Here is a 27,795-nt window from a genome sequence, read left to right as displayed (position 1 = left end):
GGCAATTTTTTGGCATGCCAAAGATTTTGCCAGCGCTCACGAAGTTGCTGCCGGAGCCTGAGAAACTCCACCGGCGGTCATACGATGGCTTAAGATGCCCTCACGAATGGCCCGATGTTGTTACGATCAGAGCCGAATTTGAACATTTCCTTTATCGTGTGTCCATCAGGTGTCAATTTCGGGACAGTGTGACGCGGGCTTTACTGAATATTCGACTAGTAATACTTGTAAAGTATGGCTGGTAGCTTACACAGATATTTTCAGATGCTAGCCTCTTGAAAATATAAGGGATCATTTCTCAAATGAACACTTCTATCTCTATTACAGTCCCTCCCCCGCCTCCTTTAAAGGACTGCAAAGCAGAAATGCAGTTATTCCAATTTCAAATTGAGTCTGAAAAAGAGAAAGGAAAACTGAAAGATGAGATGATTAAGGATCTGCGTGCGGATAAGCTTCGACTGCAACTGGCACACATGGAGAAAGCCCCGCCTCTAATGAAAAAGAAGGAGGAGATGGTGGAGAAATTTCAACCATTAAAACCTGGTAAATATACTCTTTATTGAAAGTAGAATGGCAACTGTATTCCCACAATGCCTTATTTTAACATGCATACATTCTAAGGTAAAATGGATGAATAATGTTAAGAACAAAAACCTTGTTTAGCATTGACTAAAAAAACAATATGCATTAAGGATAATGTTTTTTCTCTTATTTTCTCTTTCTCATTATAATGAGGCCACATCTCAGGCCATTATAATTATTATAATGTCGTATTCATATACATTTTCTCTTTGTGCTTTTATTTAAGGAATTATGTATGTTATGCATTCTGAGATATACACGGATATCTTGCTACATGATTGTATTAAGGTTATTTTTAACTAGTCTGCACAAATGTGCAGGTGTATGTTGTATGTCACACTCCCAGGTTTGTCACGGTTTTAGTGTTGTCTGTCTGGTTATGGGTTTTGTAAGTCTGTTCATTCAGTGTTTTGTCTTCCTCCTTGTGTTTTGTCTGGTCCTCCTCCCTGTCATTAGTTTCCCTGGTGTGTCTGATTGTCTCATTGTGTTCACCTGTTGCCCTTGTGTTTCTCCCTCCCCTGCCCAGCTGTGTCTTGTTCTGTGATTACCCTTCTGTGTATTTAGTCTAGTCTTCCCCTGTGTTCCATGTCGGTTCATTGTTTCCCCTCCATGTTATTCCACTGTCTGTGTTCCTTGTGCTGCTCGTTGGTTTTGGATATTTTGGATACTGCCTTTTTTGCCACAGCTTTATATTATTTAATAAAGCTCGCTTTTCGTTAAATTCTGCATTTGAGTCCTACCTGCTTCACCCAAGCGTAACATTGTATGTATGTTATGTCTGAATGTTTTTAAAAAAAAAGGACAATAAAAAGAGAATTCAACACAAAAATCAATATGTGAAGGAACGGAAAGTTCCCACATGCAAATACTCAAGAATGTGAACGAGCAAAGTGGAAGAATTTGCTCACCGTTTCACAATATAGCTTCAGGGGGATTGAGCACAATGGAGAAGAATACAATCTCCACATACTGTACACTACAAGGCTCAGTCTTTAGCAATCATCCAATGAGAACTTGTTAAACCACTCCTGTGCACAGTTGGTGGACATTTGAAGGTTGTCTTATTTACCTTTGCCTTGAATTTAATGAAGACATTCTATAATGACATCACCAATTGGAATGATAGAAATTAAGGAATAAACTAACAGATGTAAAAAATAACACATTTTAATCAATAGAGCAGCTCTGAAAAAACAAATGTGCTGTTTTTTGTGTGTTTTTGTAGACAAGAAATTTGAAGAGGACACAAACTGCCCTCTACCACCTATGGATAACCACCCAGAATGTATGGGGAAATTGAAGGTAACTGATTTTCTTTCTTCTCGTCAAAATATTTTTCATACAAACTCCTAACAATATATTATCACTTCATTTTCTCCACACATATTGAAGTGATGAAAACAGGCATACATGGAAGATACACAACATTGCTAATTGTTATGTTTGACTTGAAGCATTTTGTGTTGATTGTGTTTTCAGTGGCTGAGTCAGATGTGGAAGAGTCAACCTTGCTACGCGGGTTACGGGGTCAACGGATCTGTGTGCTCCTTCTTGATCTACCTCAGTGAGGTACCAAAGTAGTTTAAAGCTCTTATATCGCACAGTAACACTGAGTAACACTACATTTTGTAATTGCAAAAAGAAGAAAAAGTGTATGGTTGGTGCTGACATAACCTCTTTTTGTGTGTGCTGCGTTTAGGTAGAGAAGTGGTGTCCTGTACTTTCATGCAGAGTACCTCTATCTAAAAAAGCAGAGGTAAAGGTGTGTGTGTGTGTTTTTTTTTCTGTGACAGCAAGATTAAATACTCTCGAAATTACTGTCAGATAATTTCTCTAAACTATTTCTAGGACACTTGATCATCCGAAAAGAGTATTGTTTAGTCTCAAGTATTCTAATAGTGTGAAAATCAAACAGCTTTTATTATTATACATGTTGTTGTTCTGGATGTTAAAAACCTCAAAGACACTGGATATTTGCTTAAAAGGTTGTGTTACTACATTTCATTAATTGATGGAAAACAAGCCATGGATGTTAGATATACATCTGTCATTTAGTGTCTGTGTGTAACATTCCGTATTGTAGATATGACATGTTGGTTATATTTCCACTTACACTTTCAACTAGAGTTGAAAGTGTAAGTGGAAATATTTTTGAAATGAAAATGTGAACAGACTTGGACAGTTACAGAAAACCTCGTTCATTATTGCCGTCAATTTAAGTTACGCTATTTTTGCTGTGGTTCCAGCCGTTGGTTCGCCATGGAACAGATTATTTTTTAAATAGCGGATCAAGGTCCTTTCACTTCGCGTCAGGCTCCATGATCACCCTGTTGGGTGTTCTTTTTTCATTAATGACTGCCTCGTTGCACATTATCCCTTACATATTCACATGTATTATATTTGCAGGTTTTAAAGGTCTAGATGCGTTAGATTATAAAGTGCACTATATAATTATATAACTATAAAAGCTTAATTGTGTTGAACCATTTAATGGAAATGTACATTATCAATGCATCTGAAGACTTTTCCTCATGACAGAGGCCATTGAGTCCACTTTGAGAATCACTGCTTTCAGTGGCATTCATGGTCCAAATGTAACTAAGTGCTGATCAAGATGTGATATAATTGACACAAATGTGAGTGTATTATTGAGAATTCTGACATTCTGACTGAGTAGATTTGGTTGTCCAACTTGAATCTACAAAAAAGTCAATAATAGAGAATAAGCCTTGTGGTTTCTTCTTTTTTCTAGGCTGGATCTGACTACGCAGTGGTAAGGGAACATCTTACAGATCTGTATCCATCTCTGGAAAAGAGATCCCAGTTTCGTTGGATTGAGCAAAGAATTCGCAGTATGGAAAGGGTTTGGGTCGAGGCTGGGCGCTCTCTTTCAGCCAAATATAACCTGAAGGAGAGGAAAGCTAAACAGGTACTGTAAGGCAAACAATTGTTTTTTTTATATTTCAAAAAGCCTTGCCCCATTAGTTACTGTTGCCTTGCCTGCTTTTGAACACATGTAGTCTTTAATTATGATGGAGGGGACATCATTTCCACCCAAATTACAGTCATTTTTTAAACAAAGGCCACTCTCCATTTCTCTTCCTGTGACATATACATGTAATAGACCTTTTAACTTTCTTGTTAGAGGATGCTTTTAGAAACAGACGCTCCCTTCCTCATTGAACAGGTTTTCCATTCCAGTGACCTAATTATTTCCTCAACTCAACTAGAAAACCTGAAAGAATACAATGACCATGTTACAGAAGTGTTACTTTCAACACACTGGGTAACACTGGACTATTTTTGCCACACTACGGTCTCGTACCCCTTTTCCACTGAAATTAGTTTTCTTAGTTCCCTACTGGGGCTAGTTTGATTTGCAGTTGGTTCAACTTGCAAACCACTTAAGAACCAGTTTGCTTTTCCACAAACAAGAGCCCAAAAGGGGCCAAACATGACGTCACCGTTTACGTTGCTACAGTGCTAATTGTTTATATCACTCACAATTACAACAATGGCAGTCTAAGGTGGTGATGTGTTCATGTTGCTATTAAACGTACGAAGCGAGAATTGAATTGCAAGCAAGACTTTAATCTCTTCTTGAGAGTGGCGTGGCAAATGGTGTGCCACAATGGAATAGTGCCATTGGCACACCAGTAACTTCCCCTTGTGCCTATTACGCCATGAAACCATTTTTGTTTGACTTAATAGACAATGTTTGGAAACCCAGCACCATGAATAAAGGATTCTTAAATATAAAGACTTGAATGATGTTATTGATTATTTACCTTCTTAATCTATCATTAAAAACGGCATTTGTTACCATAATGATAGAAAAGGGGTTGTAAGGTGAATGATAACTCAATGTTGCAACCTGTTTAGATACAGTATATTTTTGTATTGATATTAGAATGGTATCAGATCAAACAATTATTTTGGTTTGAGTTTTGATGAATTCTGGCAACAAAAAAGTATGAAACAAAAGAGAGAGAGGATATTTTGTTGCATGTTGTCCATGGAATTCTAACTTTGATCTAGATTCTGGTGCATCCTGGAGTGGTGACAGCTGAATCTAACACTAGGATAGCAGAGGCTGCCTTCAATGGGGGGCCCCTTGGGGAACTGGTCCAGTGGAGTGACCTCCTCTCCACACTTCACATCCTGGGTCACCATGTTTACCTAACTGCCTCCTTACCTGACCTCCGGCAGTGAGTGTGCACACAAAAATAGCCTTATTTTGCACTACGTTTAATAATAATGCCTCTAACAATGCTCATGTTTATCTCTCTGTCTAGTTACTTTGGGGTGGACACAGGTGGCTGCCCACCTCTTCATTCTAATCTGGATCTGATCTACACAGACATTATCGGCCTTAGGCAGATCAAGAGTGTACTAAAGGGACCTTGGTTCAAATACAGGTGAGTATCAGGATCCCAGTTCCTGATTATTGTTACGCACGTGTGAGTTACATGTGCGGCACATATGTGTGTAATGTGTCTATATGGGGGTTATTCACTATCTTTATTCAAGAGCGTGGTATTTAAATTTGAGAGCATATTGATTTATTTCCCTCAAACCCTGTCCTCGTACTCAAATAGTGCCTGCTTGCACTTAGATTTGCTCTGCTTCTGCTCAAACTGTACGCTTGCACTCAGATATATTGCTGCTTACAGATTTCCTGTGTTCCAGTTTAAAACCTTCTCCTCGCACTCAGGCTTTTTTCTGTGCGCTCGTGAAATTTCTGCTCTCAGATTTATTCTGTGCGTTCTCGAAACTTTTGGGCAACAATCCTGTCAAAATCCCTCAACCAATAGGAGGCCAGGTGTCCTTGCGGGTGCGTTCGCTTGACTTATTACAGCGTCCCGTATGGGCGGTTACTCTTTGGTTTATAAACTCCCGCCATCCACGGCTTTATAACATAACATGTACACTGTACAACTTTTTGTGGGGGGGGGGGGGGTAAGCACAGTTAGTAGGCCTATATGTTTATAAAATGGACAAGTCAAATCAAGCACTCTGATGTTTCTTCCGTGATATAATGAGCGTATATTAGGGTGGCCAGACGTCCCCGTTTTCCGGGGACAGTCCCCGTTTGTATTGGCCTGTCCCCGGTTGAAACTGTCCCCGGAAATGTCCCCGTTTTTTAATATACGTTAAAAACACATAGCAAGGTGAAATAAAACGTTTCATGTCAGGAAACACTGGGTCAAGCCAGCCCCCACTTCGGAAAACACAGTCAAGCCAGCCCGCACGTTGTATTGCGGTGCGCGAATATCCTATGCATTACGGTAGAGGCCTGTAAAAACTGCCTTCAAAATAAATGCGTTTACTCGGTCAATAACAAATATACCTAAACAACACACCACACATATTCATATATACTGGAGCTTAAATTAAGAAATATGTACTATATAATGTGATCAATAATAATTTAAAACAAACTATATAACTACCACATTATAACTGAGTGAATGTAAAATGTAAGTATACAGTTATGAAGACATATCTGACATTTCCACTGGGTGACTAATTTCAATTGATGTCAATTGACATCTCACAACACTCCTAAAATAACATTACTTTCTGAAACACCATTTAAAATGTATGCTGTTTAAAATCTCAAATTAGATCTATGTATTGTCCATCTATATTTTGATTATTATTTAATGGAAACCGTCCATAATCAAAGAGTCATTCGAAGTCAATCAAATACTTATTTCACTTCAGGGTGATAGCAGGAGATCCCATCTAGTCACTCAGAGAGAATCAAGACAATCTGATGCACTGTAGAGTTTCAAAATAAAAGACCTTTGAAGTCTCATAAGAGCTATCTTCCTTCTGTGTGTATCCAATAGTTCAAATGTTCGAATTACATTAAACCAGAATTGTCCCCCTTTTTTCTTTAACAGTGAAGAAAATTGGATATGTTAATGATATATTGACCGCAAAACTCAAAATGTCCCATTTTTAGTCCCAGTCTACCACTGAACATAGCTATTATGTAAAGTGCTGGTATATATATACTAACTGTGTTCCCCCCCCCCCCCCCCAAAAAAGTTGTAAATCGAACAAGTGAAGTACATGCTATGTTGTAATAAGTCAAGCGAACGCACCCGCAAGGACACCTGGCCTCCTATTGGTTGAGGGATTTTGACAGGATTGTTGCCCAAAAGTTTCGAGCACGCACAGAATAAATCTGAGAGCAGACATTTCACGAGCGCACAGAAACAGCCTGAGTGCGAGGAGAAGGTTTTAAACTGGAACACAGGAAATCTGTAAGCAGCAATATATCTGAGTGCAAGCGTACAGACACTATTTGAGGGTTTGAGGGAAATAAATCAATAAAGTATTCTCTCAAATTTAAATACCACGCTCTTGAATAAAGATAAGGAATAACCCCCATACTACTATTTTAACATTAAAATGCTGAAACACATAGAAGGAAGGATCTTGATGACTCATGCAGTAATGACTGAAAAAGTGTTCTATGTGATTAAATACAATACTAGTTTACAATATGTTGCGAACAAACATGGGCGTTATGGAACATTAGTTGAAAAAGGAGTCATTTACAAATAATGTTTTGGTCATTTTGTGTGCATTTGGAAGTAATTTAAAGCCAGTTCCTTTGCCCAAGTCAGACAAAGAAAGATGAGTTCAGGAGAACAATATAAATATTTTATTTAGTGCAGAAGTGGTCAAGTATGAGACGATTGGCGATTATCCTTGCACAGAGGCTATGGAAAGTATATCAACTCAGGACAACTTTGGGAAAAGAGTGTTTTAAAAGACGGAGTGTGTTGGAGATAGTCGTGATACAGCAGGGGGAGGAGGGGGAGAAAGGAATTATGACAAATACTGATGCACATTAAGGATGTGTGTATTTCCTAACTAGTTTAATTATTTTATTTGAACATTCAAATGCTAGTAATCAACTTTCAATCCTGGAAAGCACTAAAATGAGGTCTCATTGAACGATGTGTGGATAGGGGCAGTTGATCACCCATATGCACATTTTAAGTCAGACTTATCTGTAGAGACAGAGATAAATGCTTTGTGCTGTTAAATATACATTTACTGTGTGATTATTGCGCTTATGAATGCAACCGTGTACCTGTGTCTGTTCTTCAGGTGCATTATACGGGTGTTGGATACTTTCGGTACTGAGCCAGACTTCAATCATATATCTTGGGCCAATAAGCACAAGCTTGAAAGTCCATTCGGCGGACTGAACATGATCCCACTGCAGTTCTACACCATGTTCCGTAAATATCTGCTTCATTTCCAACAGCTATTTTACACATGTTGCTTGAGGAACAGATATGCATATTCTTTCTGTCTCTATCCGAATACATGTGTCTTCTCTTCCTGTGAGCAGCTCATACACCGGACAACACATTCCTGGGTTTTGTGGTGCAGAACCAGCTGATGTCGGAACAAAGTGAGCAGTTTAAGTCTAACAAAAGACAAAACCAGGCACTTGTATACGGAAAGAGAGCCGAGTTTTGGGAGGTAACAATACGCAAAAAAACTAACATTGTAATAACCTATTTTTTTTTTTTAAAAGGCCAGAAGATATTTAAGGGAACGAACAGAGGTTGAGGAAATACACATATTTTTACTGTAGTTAAGTTATACAACAATGTAGGAATTCTCGGTTCTGTCAAAGTTTGGCATTGGTACATTTCACTTAAGTAAAAGTACAAAAGTATTTCCATCAAATTATACCTAAACCACCAAATCTGAAAGTCCTCATTATGCTGAATGTCAATTTTTGGAATACTATGCATGACATCACTGGATTATAATAGTGATCTTTTAATGTGAACATATTTTTTATTTTGCAGCTGGTTAAGGTGAAGCTTATCTTAGTGATTTATTTTTTATTTAAATTTAATTTAAAGTTATTTTCTGTTTCTTAATCCATAATAGTGTATTCATTAGTCAAAGTAACGAGTAAAAAGTACAATACTTTCTTCCAATTTGTAGTGGAGTAGAAGTATGAGGAAACATGAATTGAAGAAAAGTACAAGTACTGCTATAATGAACTTAGTTACTTCCCACTAATGAGCACCCATATTGTTAAGGTATTTTGTGACACACCCACTTCTTTATCCAGCAAGTCATCCTTTGCTTTTTCTGCTGTCACACTGCAGGGTAAAACGGCATATCTGGATGTCATCCACAAGTACTTAGAGATCCATGGGACAGTTAACACAAACGCTCTTCCAAATTATGTGAAAAACCATGGCATTGTGAAAGGCACTGATGTTCAGGCCCTGTTGAGACAAAGCAAGGTAAGTGGAGGCGTGTGGTGTAGTGGGTTGTGCCTTGGTGTTCGGATCAGGGGAGCCAGGTTCAAACCCCACTGCAGTCAGCATGTCGTTGTGTCCCTGAGACACTTCACCCCAAATTGCTCCTGTCTGGATTGTCCACAGTACTGAGTATGTAAGTCGCTTTGGATAAAAGCGTCTAACAAGTGACATGTAATGTAAGTGTGTCTCCTCTAAGTTTTTGTTGACTTTGGCTTTACTTCGTCCTCACACTGCTGCAATAACAAGGGCTGTCAACGTTAACGCATTAACACATGTGATTGGTCTGGAAACCTTAACTTAATAATTTCAGCGCTGTAGGAACATATATTGTACATAGTCCTCTCAACATGATAGCAGCAATTGAATAATACCATAGGAGCCTAGGCCTTGTGTTGTGCACATTATACATTATTATTACAGCGACTCAAGGTGACAGCAGGTTTGAAAATGCTTTGCCTAATAATCGAGAAAGTATCCAAACTAAGGTGAGATATTATAATGAACTGAAAAAAACCACGTCATGATTTCATGCATTTCTTTATTACAACCCCTAACTTGTATTTGTTTTATCTCCGCCAAAATTCAATTAAACAAGTATTTTAAACCTGTGATGATTAACAGGAGATTATTGTGATTAATGCAATACATTTTTTGAATGGATTGACACAACTAGTAACAACAATATATGTTGTCTTCTACATTAGCGTATATATTACATGACATACACACTATTTCATGTCTTAATTTGACACAAAGCATTGAACCTTTTGCATTGAACATATTTTGAACTGGCAGAAGTTTTATTTGAGTGTGGTTCTACCTTTATATATAAAGTCTATGGGTCCTACACAGAATTCGTTTGTGATGACGACCCTCCCTGTGCGGCACACTGGAGCTGAATGTATCTGTTTTTGTTCTGTTTTTGTAGGCTGGCACCGTGTGGCGACAGTAAAGCAGTGCATGTGGGAACCATATAACTGTTGGTGTGTTGGAAATAAAGTGAAGGAAATACTAATCTGTTTGTATCTGTTGTAGGTTTTTGTTGGATTGTCTTTCCCATATGAAGGCCCCGCCCCATTGGAGGCGTTAGCCAATGGCTGTGCTTTCCTGAACCCCAAGTTAAACCCTCCGCAGAGCAGTCTGAACACCAAGTTCTTCAAGGGAAAGCCCAACATCAGAGAGGTCAGCACTCATTTTAAACTGAATCACTTACCATGGTCTGACAAACAAGTAAACACCTGTAGATTCTACGGAAGCCCTGAGAGGCAAGTGATCTGGTGATTTATGTCTGTTCTTAATGGTTTTCCCAACTGTTATTATGTCTAAAGAGTAGGTGAAACATGTTCTTGCCACGGTAATCTTTCTAAGCCCCCCTTTTTCATCTACAAAACTGGTTTGAAAAAAGTCATTTTTTTCTATGCAGCTTCTTTTTTTCTAAATGTATTACTGTGAATCTGCAATGAGAACTATTGCCATAAAGGATATTTTCTTAAGTTCCCTTTTCCTTCCCCATCTTTGAAAACAGGTGAAGAAAAAGTCACATTTTGGCTGCTCATTTTGGTGTTATTGTAATGCTAACTTCTGCCACAAACTTCCAGCAATCTTATTAACCTCAAAACAATGAACAAGCAAATAATGACCTAGTTGATTTAACAGGGAGATTAATTTAATATCCTTACTTAATAAACCATGTATGTTTTTATGGTGGTATTCTATATTGTTCAGTTTCACTGTAATGTGTTTGTGTTGCAGATAATATCCCAGCATCCTTATGCTGAGGCCATCGGAGAGCCCTACGTATGGACGGTGGACATGAAGAACTTAACAGAAGTGGAAAGAGCTCTTAATGCTATTCTCAATCAGACGGTAGGAACCTTCTAGAAGATGGTGTAAAATCTACCTATTTCTCAAAATCGACAGTGCATTTATGGAAGCTCATGTTTCTTTAATTGTTTATTACATTTCAGATTGAGCCCTATCTTCCCTATGAGTTTTCGTGTGAAGGGATGCTCCAGAGGGTCAACGTCCTGATAGAAAAACAGGTTGGAGGAATGTTGGTTTAGGAGATGGAAAATAGATCAGATTTGTGACAATTAGAGAAATAATTTACCTTCTCATTATGTTCACATTTTTACCTCAGGATTTGTGCAGCAGTGCAGTGAGCTGGCCCCCACTGAGCGCACTCCAGGTTGTAAAGGCGCAGATGTCCTGTAAAACTGCCTGCCAGAAGGCGGGGCTGATCTGTGAACCGGCATTTTTCCCACACCTTAACAATGCAAATACTCTTGCAAAGTAAGTATTCAGTTCACGTCACTTTGCATACACATGATTGCAATTTGGTTGGTATCAACTCTGTAGTCATGTGTCTTCATAGTATCGTTGGAGAGCTGTCTCCATTTTATTGGATACAGAAAAGAAAGTTCACATAAGTTTATAAAACTATAAACATATAATTTAAATTTGAAATGGTTAGAATACAAGTGCTAATGGAATAAGAAAATGATAAAGCTATCATGGTATGTTCAAATGTAATCTAGTTTTCGCCAAGAATAAATCATTTCTTTGAATGAGAGGTTTTCACAGCAATATAACAAAAAACAGTATGAAATAAAGAAGTGTATTTTGAAGCATATCATATTTTTTGATTTGGTATAGAAAATCGTGGAATTTTACTGGTGGATTATAGCCAACTCAATTTCTGGTATTGTGACATCCCTGTCTCGAGTCCTTTAGAGGTCCCCATTGGTAGGGGTTATAGAACCCAGTATTGGTCTAAATCCAGACAATTCATACCAAAATGAACATACTTTGAATAATTTGTGGCTCACATGCTTGATTCTATGCAAAATTGCCAGTAGCAGTATGGACGATATTTGCATCTATTCCCGGTTTGAATCCTCTGTTACCAATTAAATGACATACTTTGAATAATTGGATTAACAGCTCCCTCTTTTTTTTTTCCAGGAACAATGTAGATTGTCAAACATCCGAGTTCTCCGCCAGTGGCTTGGTGTTTCCTGCCTACAACAGCTCTCAGCACTGTTGGTTCCAGTCCGACCCCCTCCTCTTCAGCTGTGTCCGATCAGACGAGTCTTTGACGCGCGTCTGCCCCTGTAGAGACTTCATTAAGGACCAGATAGCTTTATGCAAAGATTGTATCTAACTTATGGTAGAAAACAGAAGATGTCATTGCCTAATTAATGTCATTACAAAGTATTTATATTGGTCTTGTCTGAATAGTCACAACTCATACTCCCTTGTGTACTTTCTGCAAGGTTTCTGTCATCCTCACAAACAAGCCAAAGGTGTCATGATATCACATGTTGCCTGGATAAAGGACCACCAATGTTTTATTTGAAATAATCAGTTGGACTACATGCCGTTTTGAATGTTTGTACAAAATTATTGGGTTTGTAAAACCTTCAAGGTTGGTCTTTAACGTTTTACGGGGAACACAGATGTTATTTGTAGCCATTTGACAGCTGGCCACTAACCAGCTTAGCATTTACAAGTTTACCTCTGACAAGGAATATAAATCACAACGGTGCAGTTTCAGATACGTTTCTGATGAAGCATTCATTTATAGTTTAGTCCACATAGTGTTCAGGCACTCCTCGACTTATACTGGGTACTTCATTTGCCAAGTAACGGGGCATTTGTCCGTAAAGCATTACATTCAGCCAATGTCTGTCTGATGGAAATATAAGTCAAGGATTATTCACAGTCTCCTGTGTATCTCCAGCACACACACTTGATGCAAACAGGTTGTCATGAAGAGTGAACCAGGTGGAGCCAATAGCAGGAGGAAACAGTAAACAGGAGCTTATAGAAGATATTCTTTGGTTTCGGTTTGTGCAGACAAGGATACAATAACAACTGACCTGAAACCTTACTGGACTAAGATTTAGATTTAAGATTTAGATTTAGGGTTAGGTTAATATGACAGTCACCCTGTTATTGCTGACAGTGGTACCCTTATTACCGGGGCATCGCCATTGGTAACTTATGATGCATACCTGACTTTCTTCAGAGCAGATAATCTTCAAAAAGGGGACTGCCGAATGAAAAGCAACAATCATATTGGAAAAGGCACCAAAAAGGCTCTCTTAGGAGGCCATAACATAACTATTATTTTTGCACAAAACACAAGCATGCGTTTTTTTTATTTGATGCCTACGTTTTTGTTTTCTTATATTTTGTTCCCCCATTCTTGATAATAGTGATATTACAATTCTTGTTTGTATATTACAATGCAGAGCAATACATTTAGCTGAGTTATCTTCCTTTCGTACAGAATTTCTCTACCTCCTGTTCAGCTTGGTAGAGAAACTCCCTCTGGAGGGAACCTTTGGATTGTAGTCTTCGCAGACCATTTAGATGCACGAAAACCTATACAGGAAAGTATCCAATTTTTATTTTGCCCTTATTGCCCTAAATGAGGAGGCTACATGCTCAGTGGGCGGGGGATTTCCTCTTCCCGTAAACTTATGAACACAATTACTTTTAGGCGAGTGACTAGTGGTTATTAATTATTAGTCCCATGTGCAGACCACCACTACCATTACAAATATATTTAATAGTTTACCCCCAAAGCTCTCTCTGTGCTCGCTGACACCATCTCATCATCCACAGCCTCCTGAGAAAACAAGACATGTAATTGGTCTATTTATTCCATTATCCTTTTTCTTCCACAATGCATAATTGTGATGCGTAACTTCCCCATTTACTCCCCCATGACAGTTGTGTGGTTGGAAAAAAAACAAGAAAAACTTTTCTGAACATTAAGCAGGATAACACTTTATTAATCAATACAACTTTGCTCTTTGACAAAGAGATACCTCATAGTTATTTTACATAAATAAATGGTGTTCACATCATCTGTAATACCACTGATGTCATTACTGTACAAACAGATAAATAAGAACTCTGTTAGTGAGTTTTATTGGAAATTCAGTTACAGGTGTCCATGTATGTTATGTTTCGTGTGTGTGTGTGTGTGTGGTGTGTGTGGCTGGCTGCAATGCACCTGTAACCACTGAAGCTATGCCAAGCTGTAAGCAACAGGGAAGTAGTTAGCATTGCTATCATAATGTTGTGAAATGAAGTCAAAGTAATGATTTGATGTCTCTTCTTGGGACACTAGTAATAGTACATATATTCATCCATACAATACACAGTATAATGTAATGAAACACACATCAGAAGAGAGGAACTGGTGTTTTCAATGTTTTGGCACGAGCTGCAGAAATTGGACATGTTTCTGAGCTATTTCAATGGAACAAAACAATGGATTAGATATCATACTGCCCGGCAAATGAATATGGAGGTTATGTTTGTGCAATTTGATAGTGAGTGTGAAAGTTCAAACATGTCTTTAGGCAGAGAGAACAAAAATCACATTATAGATGAATGAAAAGCAACTGCAATTTTTGGTGATCGTAGAATTACAGCTATATCCAACATATATGACTATTTATGTTGGTATTCAGCTGTTGCACTGACCACATTTACAGTGAGTGCAACAGCTTCAAAGATCACCCATTACTAAGGAGTAAGGGGCCACAATCCCAGCACCCGGCCTACATTTTAAATAGCATGAAAAAAAAAGCATGAAAATACAAAGAGGTAGAAAGGATTTCGCTGCTAAAATCAACGCAATATAGTTATGAGCAAAAGCACAAGTAGAGCGTAGCATTATTAAGAGTTTGTTCTGTGCCTTGTCATGTGGTTATTTGCAAGTAAACACTGTGCTTTGCTAGTAAAAGTCGTTGTAAAGATTGTCTTTTATGCATCAGAGGGGAAACATTACAAATCAGTGTGCTGTTGGTGAGTTGAAGTGGTGCGAGAGGATTCACATCTTTCAGTTATAGCTATTCACAAAATAAAATATCATAGCAATAATGTCGCACTTTGTCCAGTGTGTCAACTGAGAGTTGATAGTTACAGTGTAGAGTGGATGTAGGCGTCATCAGAATCACTGTCCTTGGATACGCTACTGCTCGGAATAAATGTAGACTATTTTCCTAGATAGTAATTACAACTTTTGTCATGTGGCTTTAGAAGCACTCTCAATCCTCATTCTGTCATGAAGACAGGGAAAATGTATTATGGGTCATGGGTAAAAAGCTCATGCAAATCTGTTTGTGCTTAGCAAAGGGTCTCTGGATTAGTTATGTGAATTTATTTCTATACTTTATTAATGAAAACAACATTTACCTCAAATATGCCTCAAGTTTCATGAGTGAAATAGCTCATTTGGAGGGTTTTCTATTTCTTCTGAGAGGATGACAATGGAGGTATATCTCTCAATTGTGTGACGCAATTCATAGCCTTTCAACTTTTTTAATTTTTTGAAAAAAACGTTCTGGTTGAAGTTATGACACCCATAGTTTATCATTATGAAGTAATTTGTGATGCATAATTGTGTAGCGATTCATTTGCAATGTTCAATTATGATTTGCTTGACAATCAGCTCCTATTTTGAAATGAAAGGATCCTTGGACAGCCGCCTTCATCCGCTCTAATATTTTTTAATTTAAAGTGCAAAATGTACAGTAAGACTTATGTCATTTCACCAATAATTTACAGTAATATGTAAAACAACATTTACAATATAAGCACTATAGAGTAAGGATTCATAACTATATGCAACATTGATCATCCTGTACTTGAATTATATGCTGTCTAATCTGTAAAACCTATTATGTAAATTACTACGACTATATTTATGACTTAATTTTAACCGATGCACCTGAACAGTGTAATAAACATATTTACAGACTGTGTGGTTTGTATATACATTCAGTTCATTGCACATAATGGTTGATAACAATGGTAACATGCAGAACAAATGACTAATACACAGGTATGCAGATGCAGGATTGGAAGAAACAGCATCTCTGAAAATGATTTTCCCTCAGGCTGCTTATCTTTGTGCTTTGTTTCGTCTTAGGTCTGAGACTTTGTCTTATCCAACTTTCCACATTCAAATGTGCAGGCAAAACAACGAGAAAAAGTCAAAAGAAACATGAATAAAATCGGATTCAGTACAAAATTCCATAGAGAAAATTATAAATCAAAAGGATTGTAGAAAATCGTACCAGAGGCTTTCTGGTAGTGCCTTTGACTCTAATCATAGTTTTAACGTGATGAGGTGTTAAAACCGAAACGTATTACGTTTTTTTTCTCATCTTACCCATAAAGAACTTGGGATTTATGAGCACTCATCAGTTTCAGTACATTTGTAGTTATTGCATGTGTTTGTAAAAAAACAAAACACTATACACTACATGGCAATGGAACATATGTAAAGTCAGTTACAGCAGGTAAGACAAAACTGACTAAATACCCTCAAATATTTTTTTAATACGTTATCGCCCATTGTGCTAAACCTGGCACTGTGCTGAAATGTGCTTGGATACATTACACACAGTATAGTAGCCATACATATGTATCCTTAGTGTCTTATGTGCTTCTGTTTGCTTTTAGTTGAGTTCCTAGATCGAGGCTGACCTCATTGTGTTTGCTCACTTTGAGCAGCAGTGTTCGCTGACTCAGGACTGCACATGTGCTCTTCTACTTTCCGTCTCTTCCTCTTTCAGCAACAAATTAGCATCTAAGGTTTCTGCTTTGAAGAGAGGAGGCTGCTGGGGTTTTGAAACAATTTGTGTCTGATTAAGGACAGAGTACTTGTACTGAAATAATAATTACAAATAAAAATAGGAAACCTTAAAGGTGGGGTAGGTAAGTTTCAGAAACCGGCTCGAGTGCACTACAATTTGAAAGTACACAGCCGAAAAGAATCCGCCCCTTCCTTCAGACTTCCTTACAGAGCACCTCCTCCAACACACATGAACGCGCACATGACGTCAGCAGACTGGTGAAAGTGGCCGCCTGTTGCTGGCGAGTCATTGAAGTACTGCTGCAATGCACGCCCAATGACGGCACGCCCAATGAGGGCACGAGATGCATTTGTGCGTGCACGAGATGGAAGGCTGACAGGCAATGTACTTTTTACAGTATTACGGCTTCCACAGATGACATTTTTTTATGGATTTTTAAGATATCGGGATGTTAAGAGCATTCCATGGAATATCACAAAAAGTGTATATCGAGCCGGTTTCTCAAACTTACCTACCCCACCTTTAAATTGACGAGCAGACCTCGACTTGGAGTTTGTCTCTTCCAAATCTCATTATACATTTTCAAACAATATAACGTGGGAGAACATTTCTGTTTGTAAAATGTTGACCATTTAGTAATTTAGACTGAATATATCCACTATGAAGAATCAATATACTGTAGTCTTGATTGTGTATATGTCATTCGAGCAACTTGTGGTATCCCCATGTCAGACAAATACTGCGGTCTTGTGGCTTTCCTTATTCTAGGGGCCTTTTTTAAACTGGTTTTATGGACAGAAAGTGACAAAGTAACTATTTAGGTGTTTTCTCTCCATGATTTGGTCTTCAAACAAGTCCTTCTCTGTCAAAGTGTCTCAGATGTCTGCCTTTGTGTGTGCATTAATGTGTGTTTATTGATGTCTGAATGCACTATGTACAGTATTCACAGCGTGTGTTGTGCTGCATGTTCAGGTAAAATGTGTAGGAAAGTGTGTAATAAAGACAGAGAGAAGAGGGCGGGGGAAGTGTACGTGTTTGAACCTGCCCAACACACATTCAGTCAAAGCGCTCGTAGTTCCTCGTCTGCCTCACGCGGGGCACCATGTCCACCAGGAGTCTGTGGGCAAAGAAACAAGGTCTCATTGTATGTAAATGTGCAGAAATACATTCTCCAAGGTGGCGCAGATCGTGCTGATTTAGCACTCAGCATGAATGACAAAAGGATAGACCTAATATAAATTATAAAATAATTTATATTAATTATAATAATATATTATTATTATTTGAGCTTACTTGACGCCATAGGCCATGATGATGAGTCCAATGAGAACTCCGAGGGTGCCATCCAAAAACCAGACGGCAACGTGGTCCTTGTAGACTTCAGCGCTGATCAGAATGGAAAATCCCATGATAGAACCAACAATAGAGTTGAACCCTGAAAAAAACACAGAGGTGTGGAAAATGTAATCTAGAAGTACTGAATCAGAAGAAGGCCGGATAATAAGTTCCCAAACATATAAAGAAACAACATTTTACTTGGAAAAACAAAACACAAATGCTTTCATAATGAGAAATGCGTCCTTAATAATGTTGAAAGGTTACATTTGGACTTAGAATAAATGCCTTTTAAATTATAATAAAACAACTTGTTTAAAAAAGGAAATATGTATAGTATAATATGTTGCATTGTCAATTGCTATTGGAAAAGACACCATTCAAAGTCAGCTCTGCATACCCGTCCTAACAATCGAGAGAAAAAGAGTTTAAATGAGAAGACGTGAAATAGAAAAATACAATTGTATTATAAAAGTCCTCATCCTGCTGCATGGTCTGTGTTCTAGGGAATTCCTGCATACATTAACTTTAAAAGACCAAGCCTACTAATAATTGAATGCCTCTTTGATCACAAATAAATATATGTATGGTGTTTCTATGAAAATAATCCAATAAACAGAAGAAAGTCTGCAAACGTTAGGTTATCATAAGTGAAACATATACTCTTGAGTGAATGAATTGCACTAAGATCTGCCCTGATTCAGGTCACCTTGTGGAAATGTGTTCAGAATACTGAAAATGTCCATCAAACAGGAACGTTTCATCAGCAAAGAAGTCTCAAAGGGACTAAAGACCTATGGCTCATAATATCTGATTAAATTAGGTCTGCATTACGTTAAAGCTTTAAAGGAAGGACCAAAAGAGTCATTTCGGTCCGTTTATGAATTGTTTGTCTGAGTAATGAAGTAGTCTAAGTAGTGGTCGTTTCAGTTTCAAATATGCTTCACTAATCCTGATTATGACCAATTTAAGAATTTAGGTGAGAAAGTGGTAAATACATTTCAACGAACATCTCTTTATCTGAGGGCACAATCTTTTGGTTATGAAAGAAAAGTTTGACGTTTTGAATGTAGAACTTATATGGAGTTAGACGAGAATATTGATGCTGCTCTAGTGACTGCACAGTAGAAATGAAGCTACAGCAAGCAGCCGGTTAGCTTGGCATAAAGACTGGAAACAGCCCACCAGAACCTTTAAAGGTTCCCTATTATACTGTTTTTCATCAATATATTATAGGTCTCAGATATATACAAAACATGTCTCTGAAGTGTTTGCCTCCAAACACCAAACAGATCATGCATTGCAGCATCCCATAATCCCCTCTGTTTCAGCCCTGTTTCAAAAGTGCTGATTCTCTGTCTGTTACTTTAGATGAAAATAAGGAGCCACGCCCCTCTGAGATATTTGGTTATAAAACACACAATGGTGCTCTAGGAGGAGATTCAGGTGATAAGGGGGGGGGGGGTTACCTTGGTTGGTGATTGGCTAATGGTTACACAAGCCAAAAAATCGTTATGACATCATAAAGTGGCCAAAATCTGATCAGCTCATTTTCAGACAGGTTTTTATATAAATGGATCAGGACAAAAAGAGAGAGAATATTTTTTCCTGAAACTTTCAGTATCTCTTTACACAGAGGGGACACATGGTGATGTATAAAATACATGAGAAAGTGGATTTTGCATAATACAGTAGGTGACCTTTAACATGTTGTTTCTCAAATGTTTAAGCTGTACAACAGTGCAAGTGTAAGGGTTAGGGTTGGGGTCAGGGGTAAGAAGACCAATTGTAGTTTTACAGAGGGTTAAATCTTGGATCTTATTGGTCAGCCAGTGTCCCTCTGGAGTTCCATCGTCATCATGAGATTGCCTGTCATACAACTTTTAAGGTGCTAAAAGGCTAATTTATTCTTAAATCCTTTGCATAGAACCTGACTAGCTATTCCCCCCCCCCCATTTACCACACAAATATGAAAGTTGTAGTAGACCATTCATGAAACTCTATCAAGAGCAATTGTACTTTTCCATACAAGAACATTCCTGGCTATATCATTCTTGAATACATTTACTGTATTTGAGTTACCCCAAATAGTGTTACGGTTGAGTGAAGGAAGCAGGACCCAAATGCAGATAACTCTGATTAACCTTTATTTCAAGGATAATGAAAAAATAACCTGGACTAAACAGAACACTCACCGGTGAACACAGTCACAAACAAAAGACGAACCAACACTGAACACAGGAAGAGACAAGACTAAATACAGGGAGGGGTAATCACAGGACGAGAAACAGCCGGGCAGGGGAGGAGAAACACAAGGGCCACAGGTGAACACAATCAGAGAACTAGACACACCAGGGAAACTAACGAGAGGGAGAGGGACCAGACAATACACAAGAGAGGTTTCTCTATACTCAATTTCCCCCATCTGTAGCCTGTTACTGTCTCATTATACCGCACTGTGAATGCATTAAAGTAAATATATAAGTCATCATGAACACATCTGTCCATCAGACAGAGGGCTGCTGTGCCTCCTGTCATCATTAATGGACGTCTCTTTAAAATGACCGCTCAGAGGAGAGGAGTTCTCATTTCTCTAACCGCCTGCTGCTTCCCCTCCTCTCTCCTCGGTTCCCCTCCTCGGCTCCTCCGCTCGCATCTCCTGTGGGCGGGACTAAGTATGGAGGATAGGAGTCGAGGAGGGGACATCTAAGAATTGAGAAACCTCTATGCAGGAAAACAAGACAGGGGCCCTTTCTCATTTCTCTAACTCCCCTCCTCGACTCCTATCCTCGAGACTTAGTCCCGCCCACAGGAGATGCGAGCGGAGGACTCGCATCTCTTGTGCCCACTCCCAGCAGGCCCAGGGGCCGCTCTAGCAGCCGCACTCAGCCGCCGCACTCAGCCGCCGGATTACAGGGGTGGTCTGCAGAGGTCTTAGCGGCCCACTCAACCGCCTCCCAATGCCCTATCATCTCCTCCCTTCGAGCCCCTGGCCCAGGTGGGGCTTAGGTGGCTGCCCACGAAGGCAGCATTTCTGCTTGCCATAGCCTCAGGGAAGTGAGTCGGGGAGTTGCATGTCCTCTCCATAAACAATACATGCCCGAGGTGAGACTCTCAGGCGTTGCCATTTGGGCAAATGTGGCATTCCCGCCCGGGGTCCTTCCACAAACTCACTTCGATCAGCCTGCCCAGCTGGCACGCTTTGACATTCAGGAGTACGGCACATCAAAGTTGCTGTGCCTGGGGGGTGCCCAAAGGGCGTATATCAAGGCTACTGCCTGTATACGGCAGGAGGAGCAACTCTTGAGTTTGCCCTGGCGGCACTAAAGGAGGTTAGGCCCTCTAACCAGTGGCTTCCCCACTGGGTTGTCGATACCATCTCACAGGCTTACAGGGCCAGTGGCCGCCCCCTGCCATCAGGCTGAGATGCCACTCTACAAGGAGCATCTCAACATATTGGGCTGCCCTGAGAGGGGTGCCCCTGGAGACCATCTGCGCCGCGGCGTCGGCGTCTTCTGGCACATTCTCCAGTTGTCATCAGGTCAATGTCGCCACTCCCCATTCTTTGGGCGTGGTCCTTTTGCCGAGCTCCGCTGCTTCCAGTGGTGAGCAAGGGCTTGGATTCTTCATGACATTGTTGGTATAGATCATCCAGTGCTAAATCACCGGCTCTGGCGGTCAGTAGGGACGAAATAGAACGATAGTTACGGCTGTAACTACGGTTCTATGAGTCCCGGATGACCGCCAGAGTTCCCTGTCACTCAGAATTCTTGTGTGCTCGCGAGAAGATTCGGGGAACAGATCCTCTGACAATACCGGCTGATATAGCCGGTGTCACGTGGGTCACAGGTGACTTTGTTGTTATTGGTACTCGAGCTGCGCATGCGCGCGATGGACATATCCAGTGCTAAAGCACCGCCTCTGGCGGTCATCCGGGACTCATAGAACCGTAGTTACAGCCGTAACTATCGATGTAACCCCAGAGAGTTTTCGTGGGCATTTATTGAGTAAAATACTATTTCCTTCACCAATTTTACACGCTTTGTTAAGACCTCTTAAATTGGGGTGTGCGGTTGCTTGTGGACCCTACCGTCAGTGATAAGTGCCCGGCTTGTCAGCACCCTTCCCAGCATGAACTTGGCCACAGCTAGCACAGCACATGTGATTCCGCTCACTATAGACACACTGTAGAGGAAGTCGTCCTGTGGAAAGACAGGAGAGAGAACATGGAACATTATTTGAATGATTCGTTTCTGGTAAACCGTGTGTGTAGAAACAAACAGAGAGAAAGCTACAAACTGTCTGTAGAGCAAACATTCAAAATCCCCAACAACGTCAGTCAGACAGAACCAACCACCAATATTTCGTCAGCTCAACCATAAATAATATATACAGGCTTGACTTGGTGCATCAAGCCAAGGTCATTCAGATGGCGCCTCTAAGTGATGTGAGGGTCTGGTGTTTTTAAGTTTCAGCAAAAAAACAGCACTTGACCCCAACATGTCTCTCTAACAGATTTCACAGGGCCAACTGAAGAGTACTGAAGTACTGAAGAGGAAAAAATAAAATGGGACTATAAAAGATACATGAGAGAATAACCAAACTTTTGTTTTTGACAGACTTTACCCTGCTTCACCAGACTTGGGTCTTTCTTGTTTTTAATATAGATGGAGAAAAAAGACATCATGACAAACACACCAAACTGAATAAACCCGCTTTTAAACTAGATCTTCTAGAACTAATATTAGTGACTTATTTATTATGTCAGATTTGTTTAGAAACATATTTTGGTAGACTGCTGATGTTAAATACCAGAAAATGTTCTGGCAAAATTCACTTGTTTCTGGGGACAGGAAATGCATCGTACATATTGGAGTGTTAAGTGTTTTAGGAGCAAGGGGGCACTAGCATCCTTAAAATGATCTGAATAAAGGACTTGTTAGAATGTTAAGGGTATTGAATATTGAAACAGTCCTTCTGTGGGATTTGATTGCGTAGAATTCCTGAAATTCTAAAGTCTTTCAACAATACTTCCTAAAACAAATCCGCTGGGTGGATGTATATTGGGTTTAAATTCTTACACAAGTTCTAGTTTGAGGCTGATCTGCAAGTTTTCTTGTTGGACTTCCAATATGCCATATACTTCCATCTGTTGGTGAAGTTCTAGACGCAACGTACTAAAATCAGATATGGTAATAGTTTGCATTTAGTCAAGGCACTGCACAGTCATGGTTCATCCACTCACTTTATTTGTCTGAGACTCGTTGTCAGGATTGGATAACCTGATCCATAGCCTCTAGTCTTGGGGTAGGCAAGTAAATTTGGCCTTGGGCTAATTTTTTGCTGAGCCACAAGATGGCGGGCCAGAACATAATCAAAGCCTAATTCAAGGAATTGATTTTGGTAAGAGGGCGCAGCGCCCCTGTTCCCCGGTTCAGAAAAAACTCTGATATCGCTGATAACCCTCCCCATCAACACTCTGATGCGCAGTCAGATCCGCTGATTGGTTCACTGATGATGCGCCCAATCCAGAGCCTCTGGCTAGACCCGCCCAAAGGGAGGCTCGTCCTCTCTAGCTCCATTTCAGTCCCAAAGCCAGGGCTATTATCTGTATTTTAACAGACTTATCTTTTAAATTGAGGTTAACGCGTTAATAACGCGTTAACGCAAAAAAAAATTAACGCCACTAATTATTTTAACGCGATTAACGTATGTGTATTTTTTTTCCTCGGCCGCCCCGTAGTTTCAGAGCGCATCAAGTTTAAAATACCATCTACAAGGTGATGCTGACAACCCCGCTCCTGCCGCCCGCTTGTGGCAGACCTCACTTCCACGCTCACCGGCAGGCACCGACTGGCTATTGGGAGGACCGGGAGGGTGTGTGTATGTGTGGCACGAGCGAGCGAGAGAGAGACCTTACGTGCATTGTTGTTGTTAGCATCTGGTGCTAGCTAGCTGCGCTAACGGATATAAGGAGCTATTTAAATGAAAACAGAGGAGCGACATTTTGCCACAACTGCGCCGAGCACTTGACTTTATGCAGGAAGCCAGACAGTGGGACATTGTACGAAAAGTCAGCACACTCAGCTCGGATAGTGCGCAACTTGATTGCAGCGTCCAGGCAGCTCTCGTTCAAGCATATGCCTTGAGTTGCACATAGCTCCAACGATCCATCTCTCTCTCTCACACACACACACACACACACACACACACACACACACACACACACACACACACACACACACACACACACACACACACACACACACACACACACACACACACACACACACACACACACACACACACACACACACACACACACACACCATTTGTATTGTATTATTGAATGAGAGAGGTTCCAGGTTGAATTGAGGCGAATATTTGTAATGTTCAGAGGTTGTTGTGTTTAATATTCATGAGAATATGTGTCATTGTTCAAATGATAATAAACATTAGCATAAAGCATATTTGTCCACTCATATGTTGATAAGAGTATTACAAACTTGAAAAATATTCCTCTAAGGTACATTTAGAACAGATAAAAAATGTGTGATTAATTTGCGATTAATCGCGATTAACTATGGACCATCATGCGATTAATCGCGATTAAATATTGTAATCGACTGACAGCCCTAGTATTTATTGTTCTCTTCAAAGTAAATTTTTCTCTGAAATTGTAGGGAGGATGGTCCTCCCTTTCCTCAATGGACGAGGCTCCACTGAGTAAAGTAGAGTTATTAACTAGCTAGCAGTGTTATTTAACATACTTTTATTCTGATAAGTATTGTCAGGTTTTTGGTATTTATTTGAGTGTTTGTCCACATTTGAGAGGCTTGAGGGGCAACAGAGGATGCATGGACAACTCGAATCCTTTTTCCTTTTCTTTATTTCAACTTTTCAAGGACACATTAGGATTCTTTCAGGTTGAAAACCTTTTAAAATATATCAAAATAATCAATTACAGCATGTTTTGCTTTGCAATTTAATATATTATAACCTAAATTAATCAGTAACCAAGTATTTTACTCAAACTCAATGTATTTAATAGTTAAATAAGTACTTTAATTGACCTGGTTCCCCACAACCACACATTTGCCATATGTGACCCGCTCTATCGAAATCAGTCGGAAGTCGCAACGACTCATTTCAAAATAAACGTGGATTTGCGTAAAAAACTAGTTTTTCAGGGTTCCGGTGTTTTGTTTGATTTTAAATATGGAACTTTTATTTCCAAAATCACACGATAAATACATGTTTGAAGCTTGTGAAGGGAAGATGACAGCTCTCCCTCGCCACTCTGCTCTTCCACAGCGCCGCTTCTCCTCCCTCCGCTGACATTATGAATGTAAGCGGATATTTCGGGACAGAATTTATTTTACCGGACAAATTTGAAACTTACCGGTCATGTTTCAATAATAATAATAAGAATGGTGTAGCAAAGTTGAGTTGAGTTTTCTGTCTGCGCCGGAAGGTGTGTAAGCTATCTGCTGTCCTGATGTCAATGGGGAGCTCATTCCACCATTTTGGAGCCAGGATAGCAAATCCACGACTCTCTCGGGTCCGGTTATACTTCACTCGCGTTTATGTCCATATCGATCAGATCCAGCTCTGCTGATCGGCCTTTATAGAGACCACCGATCAAACTATTAAGAGTGAATATCGGCCGATAATGACCGGCGGCCGATCGATCGGAGCATCCCTAATTATTACCAGACATTTTGACCAGCAGGTTTTGAATTGACCGGGTTTTAATGAATTTTACCAGATAAAAACCGGTGATTACCGGCGATTCTCATAGACTTCTACACAATTAGACATATTTTTGCAACCAGTGAAGTCATCCCCTGATGGCCATTAGAAGGAATGCAGGTTTAGGGTACTTCTGTCTATCATTGCAGAATGATTAACCTAGGCTTTGTATAAACCATTCTGTGACACAAGCACACACAATATATCGTCACGTAAACCAAAATGCACTAGCTTTCAGTTTGAGCTCTTTATTCGCGGGTCAGCTAAACACTTACAGTATTATTCCCTTGCATCGTTTTCACTCCCATTAAACTTGAATTAGATAGAGGCTTTAATTTCAAACGTCTATCCTTCATTGGCTGACTGCTTCTTATGTCAGAATATCGCAGTTGTCAACAGTATTCTCTCTGCTTTACAGTATTGTGGAACACTCTATCCATGCTGTGTTTTTTTCAATAGAATAAAGGAGCAAACAAGGGACACTTTTTAGGATTTTACTGGCGAGTATTTCTCAGATTGTTTAGCTTTGTTTATTGCGAAAGACTCTTTGAGCTCAAGATCAGAGAACAAACAAGTGTGTCACAGCATGCTAGTACTCTATGTGTTGCATCAGTGTGTGCTGCCTTCTCTCCACCCTCACATTGGCAGGGAGAGACAATCTCAGCTCTGTGTGTTTAATCAGGCACTCGACACAGACAGCCTGCCATGGGAGCAGCGACCCGGGACGTGACGTGAATCAGGATTCCAGATTTTCTCCACCCTCTGTCTGCGCAATGTGATTTTATGGCCTGATATTTCAAGGTAGCAAGATGACACAGTACTCTCAGTGTGTGTTGCTGTTGTTAATTTTTGGCTGTTAAAGGGAACCGGAGAATATCTCAGAAGAATTAATCCCTGAATCAATGGCGCCATCAGCCCAGAAACAGACATCATATTCAGCCTGCAGATTTGACTTTTCCTTCTTAAAAATTCAATTTTTCTCCCTTTTTATAATCCTGATCTTGCCCTTCCTGTCACACGCTGTTCCGCAGATACAAACGTTAGAGCACATGTTAAATCACCACAGACTTCTGTGTAATGAAGACTTCAGAGAAAATACCTATTTCAGCCACACACCAGAAACCAAAGGTAGAACATAAAAAATACAAATGGCAAAAATATGAGACACAAATGACAAAAATACGACACAAAAAACAATTAATCAGTGAAAGAAGACATGGTAATGGAGTAAGACAAACTATGAAGTTGTTGGGTGAAATGAAGGAAGAGGGGTGAGGAAACAAGGAAAGGGGTAGGGGACAGAAAGAGAGTAGAACAAGATAATGAATGAGGAAGTGAGGAAAGGAAAAAGAGAGACCTTATAAATGGCAGATATTGAGATTCAAATATTCTTCAAACTCTACAATGTTAAATAATTTTCTGTTGCCCCTTATTAAATCAAATAATTATTGATTTCAAACAAAGCAATGTTTGTTCTTGTATTTTATATCTTCTTGTCTAGTTTTTCTTAGGTAATGGCTCCTTAGAGACCTACTGTAATACCCCCAGTGCCCTAATCTGGGGCTGTAGTGCTTGTTGATGCTTGGCGATTGGTAAATTGGTAAACCTTCACTCTCACTGGAAACGTACCTAAAATTGTAGTTGCTTTAACATTGTGATTTCATGATTCCTTCCGATATTATTGCAGATATGCAGATATGCTAACGTAGCTCATTTCAAATATGCTAACGCTTGCAATAATGAAACAAACTAACTCTGCGAGAGTGACAGTTGGATAACTTTATAATCCCTGAAGCTTGTCGAGCTTGTTTTTCTCTTGTTTTATTTTTTCATATATGTGGCTGTATTTTTGTATGTATACGTCATTTTAACAGGTGTTTATTTAGCTATTGATGCTTACGATGTTTTTATATAGCACGTTGAATTGGTTGTTAGAATGTGCTATTCAAATAAACTTTCTTAACCTTGCCAAACCAAGTAGCCGTCGAAAGACTGTTACATAAAAATAATGGATAAACAAACTGATAATCAATCTGATGCAGGTAAAGACAGAGAAGCCCAGATTAAAAGAGAAGATACTGTTCAAAGAAGGTCGAAAGGCTGGTGAAGAAAAGAGAGAATGTAAAAGGGACGGACAGAGGTAACGGGCTCATGCTGGTGCCAGGAAACCAACCCAGTCTCATAAAAAA

At 39.5% G+C, this 27,795-nt stretch overlaps 2 protein-coding genes across 2 annotated transcripts in view; one reads left to right on the top strand and one right to left on the bottom strand.

Annotated features, from left to right (window-relative positions):
* Positions 1-425: 425 nt before the first annotated feature.
* Positions 426-12,060, top strand: LOC117466350 (alpha-1,6-mannosylglycoprotein 6-beta-N-acetylglucosaminyltransferase A-like). The gene is made up of 13 exons (XM_034109557.2): positions 426-543; positions 1,808-1,884; positions 2,062-2,151; positions 4,621-4,790; positions 4,878-5,000; positions 7,714-7,847; positions 7,961-8,094; positions 8,739-8,879; positions 9,933-10,079; positions 10,650-10,763; positions 10,865-10,939; positions 11,038-11,189; positions 11,862-12,060. Exons 1-13 carry the CDS (start codon positions 426-428, stop codon positions 12,058-12,060), a joined length of 1,674 nt encoding a protein of 557 aa, XP_033965448.2.
* A 1,628-nt stretch (positions 12,061-13,688) lies between these two features.
* tmem163a (transmembrane protein 163a) overlaps positions 13,689-27,795 on the bottom strand; it is a 105,430-nt gene continuing 91,323 nt past the window's right edge. Inside the window, exons 6-8 of the mRNA XM_034110247.2 lie at positions 21,945-22,056; positions 17,813-17,954; positions 13,689-17,636 (exon numbers count right to left, since the gene is read on the bottom strand). Coding sequence (XP_033966138.1) covers positions 17,576-17,636; positions 17,813-17,954; positions 21,945-22,056 — 315 coding nt within the window. The 3' untranslated portion in view covers positions 13,689-17,575. The remainder of the gene's footprint in view (positions 17,637-17,812; positions 17,955-21,944; positions 22,057-27,795) is intronic.

Source organism: Pseudochaenichthys georgianus, chromosome 21 (assembly GCF_902827115.2).
Source record: "Pseudochaenichthys georgianus chromosome 21, fPseGeo1.2, whole genome shotgun sequence".
Lineage (NCBI taxonomy): Eukaryota > Metazoa > Chordata > Actinopteri > Perciformes > Channichthyidae > Pseudochaenichthys > Pseudochaenichthys georgianus.
This window is presented reverse-complemented; position numbering and strand designations above follow the sequence as displayed.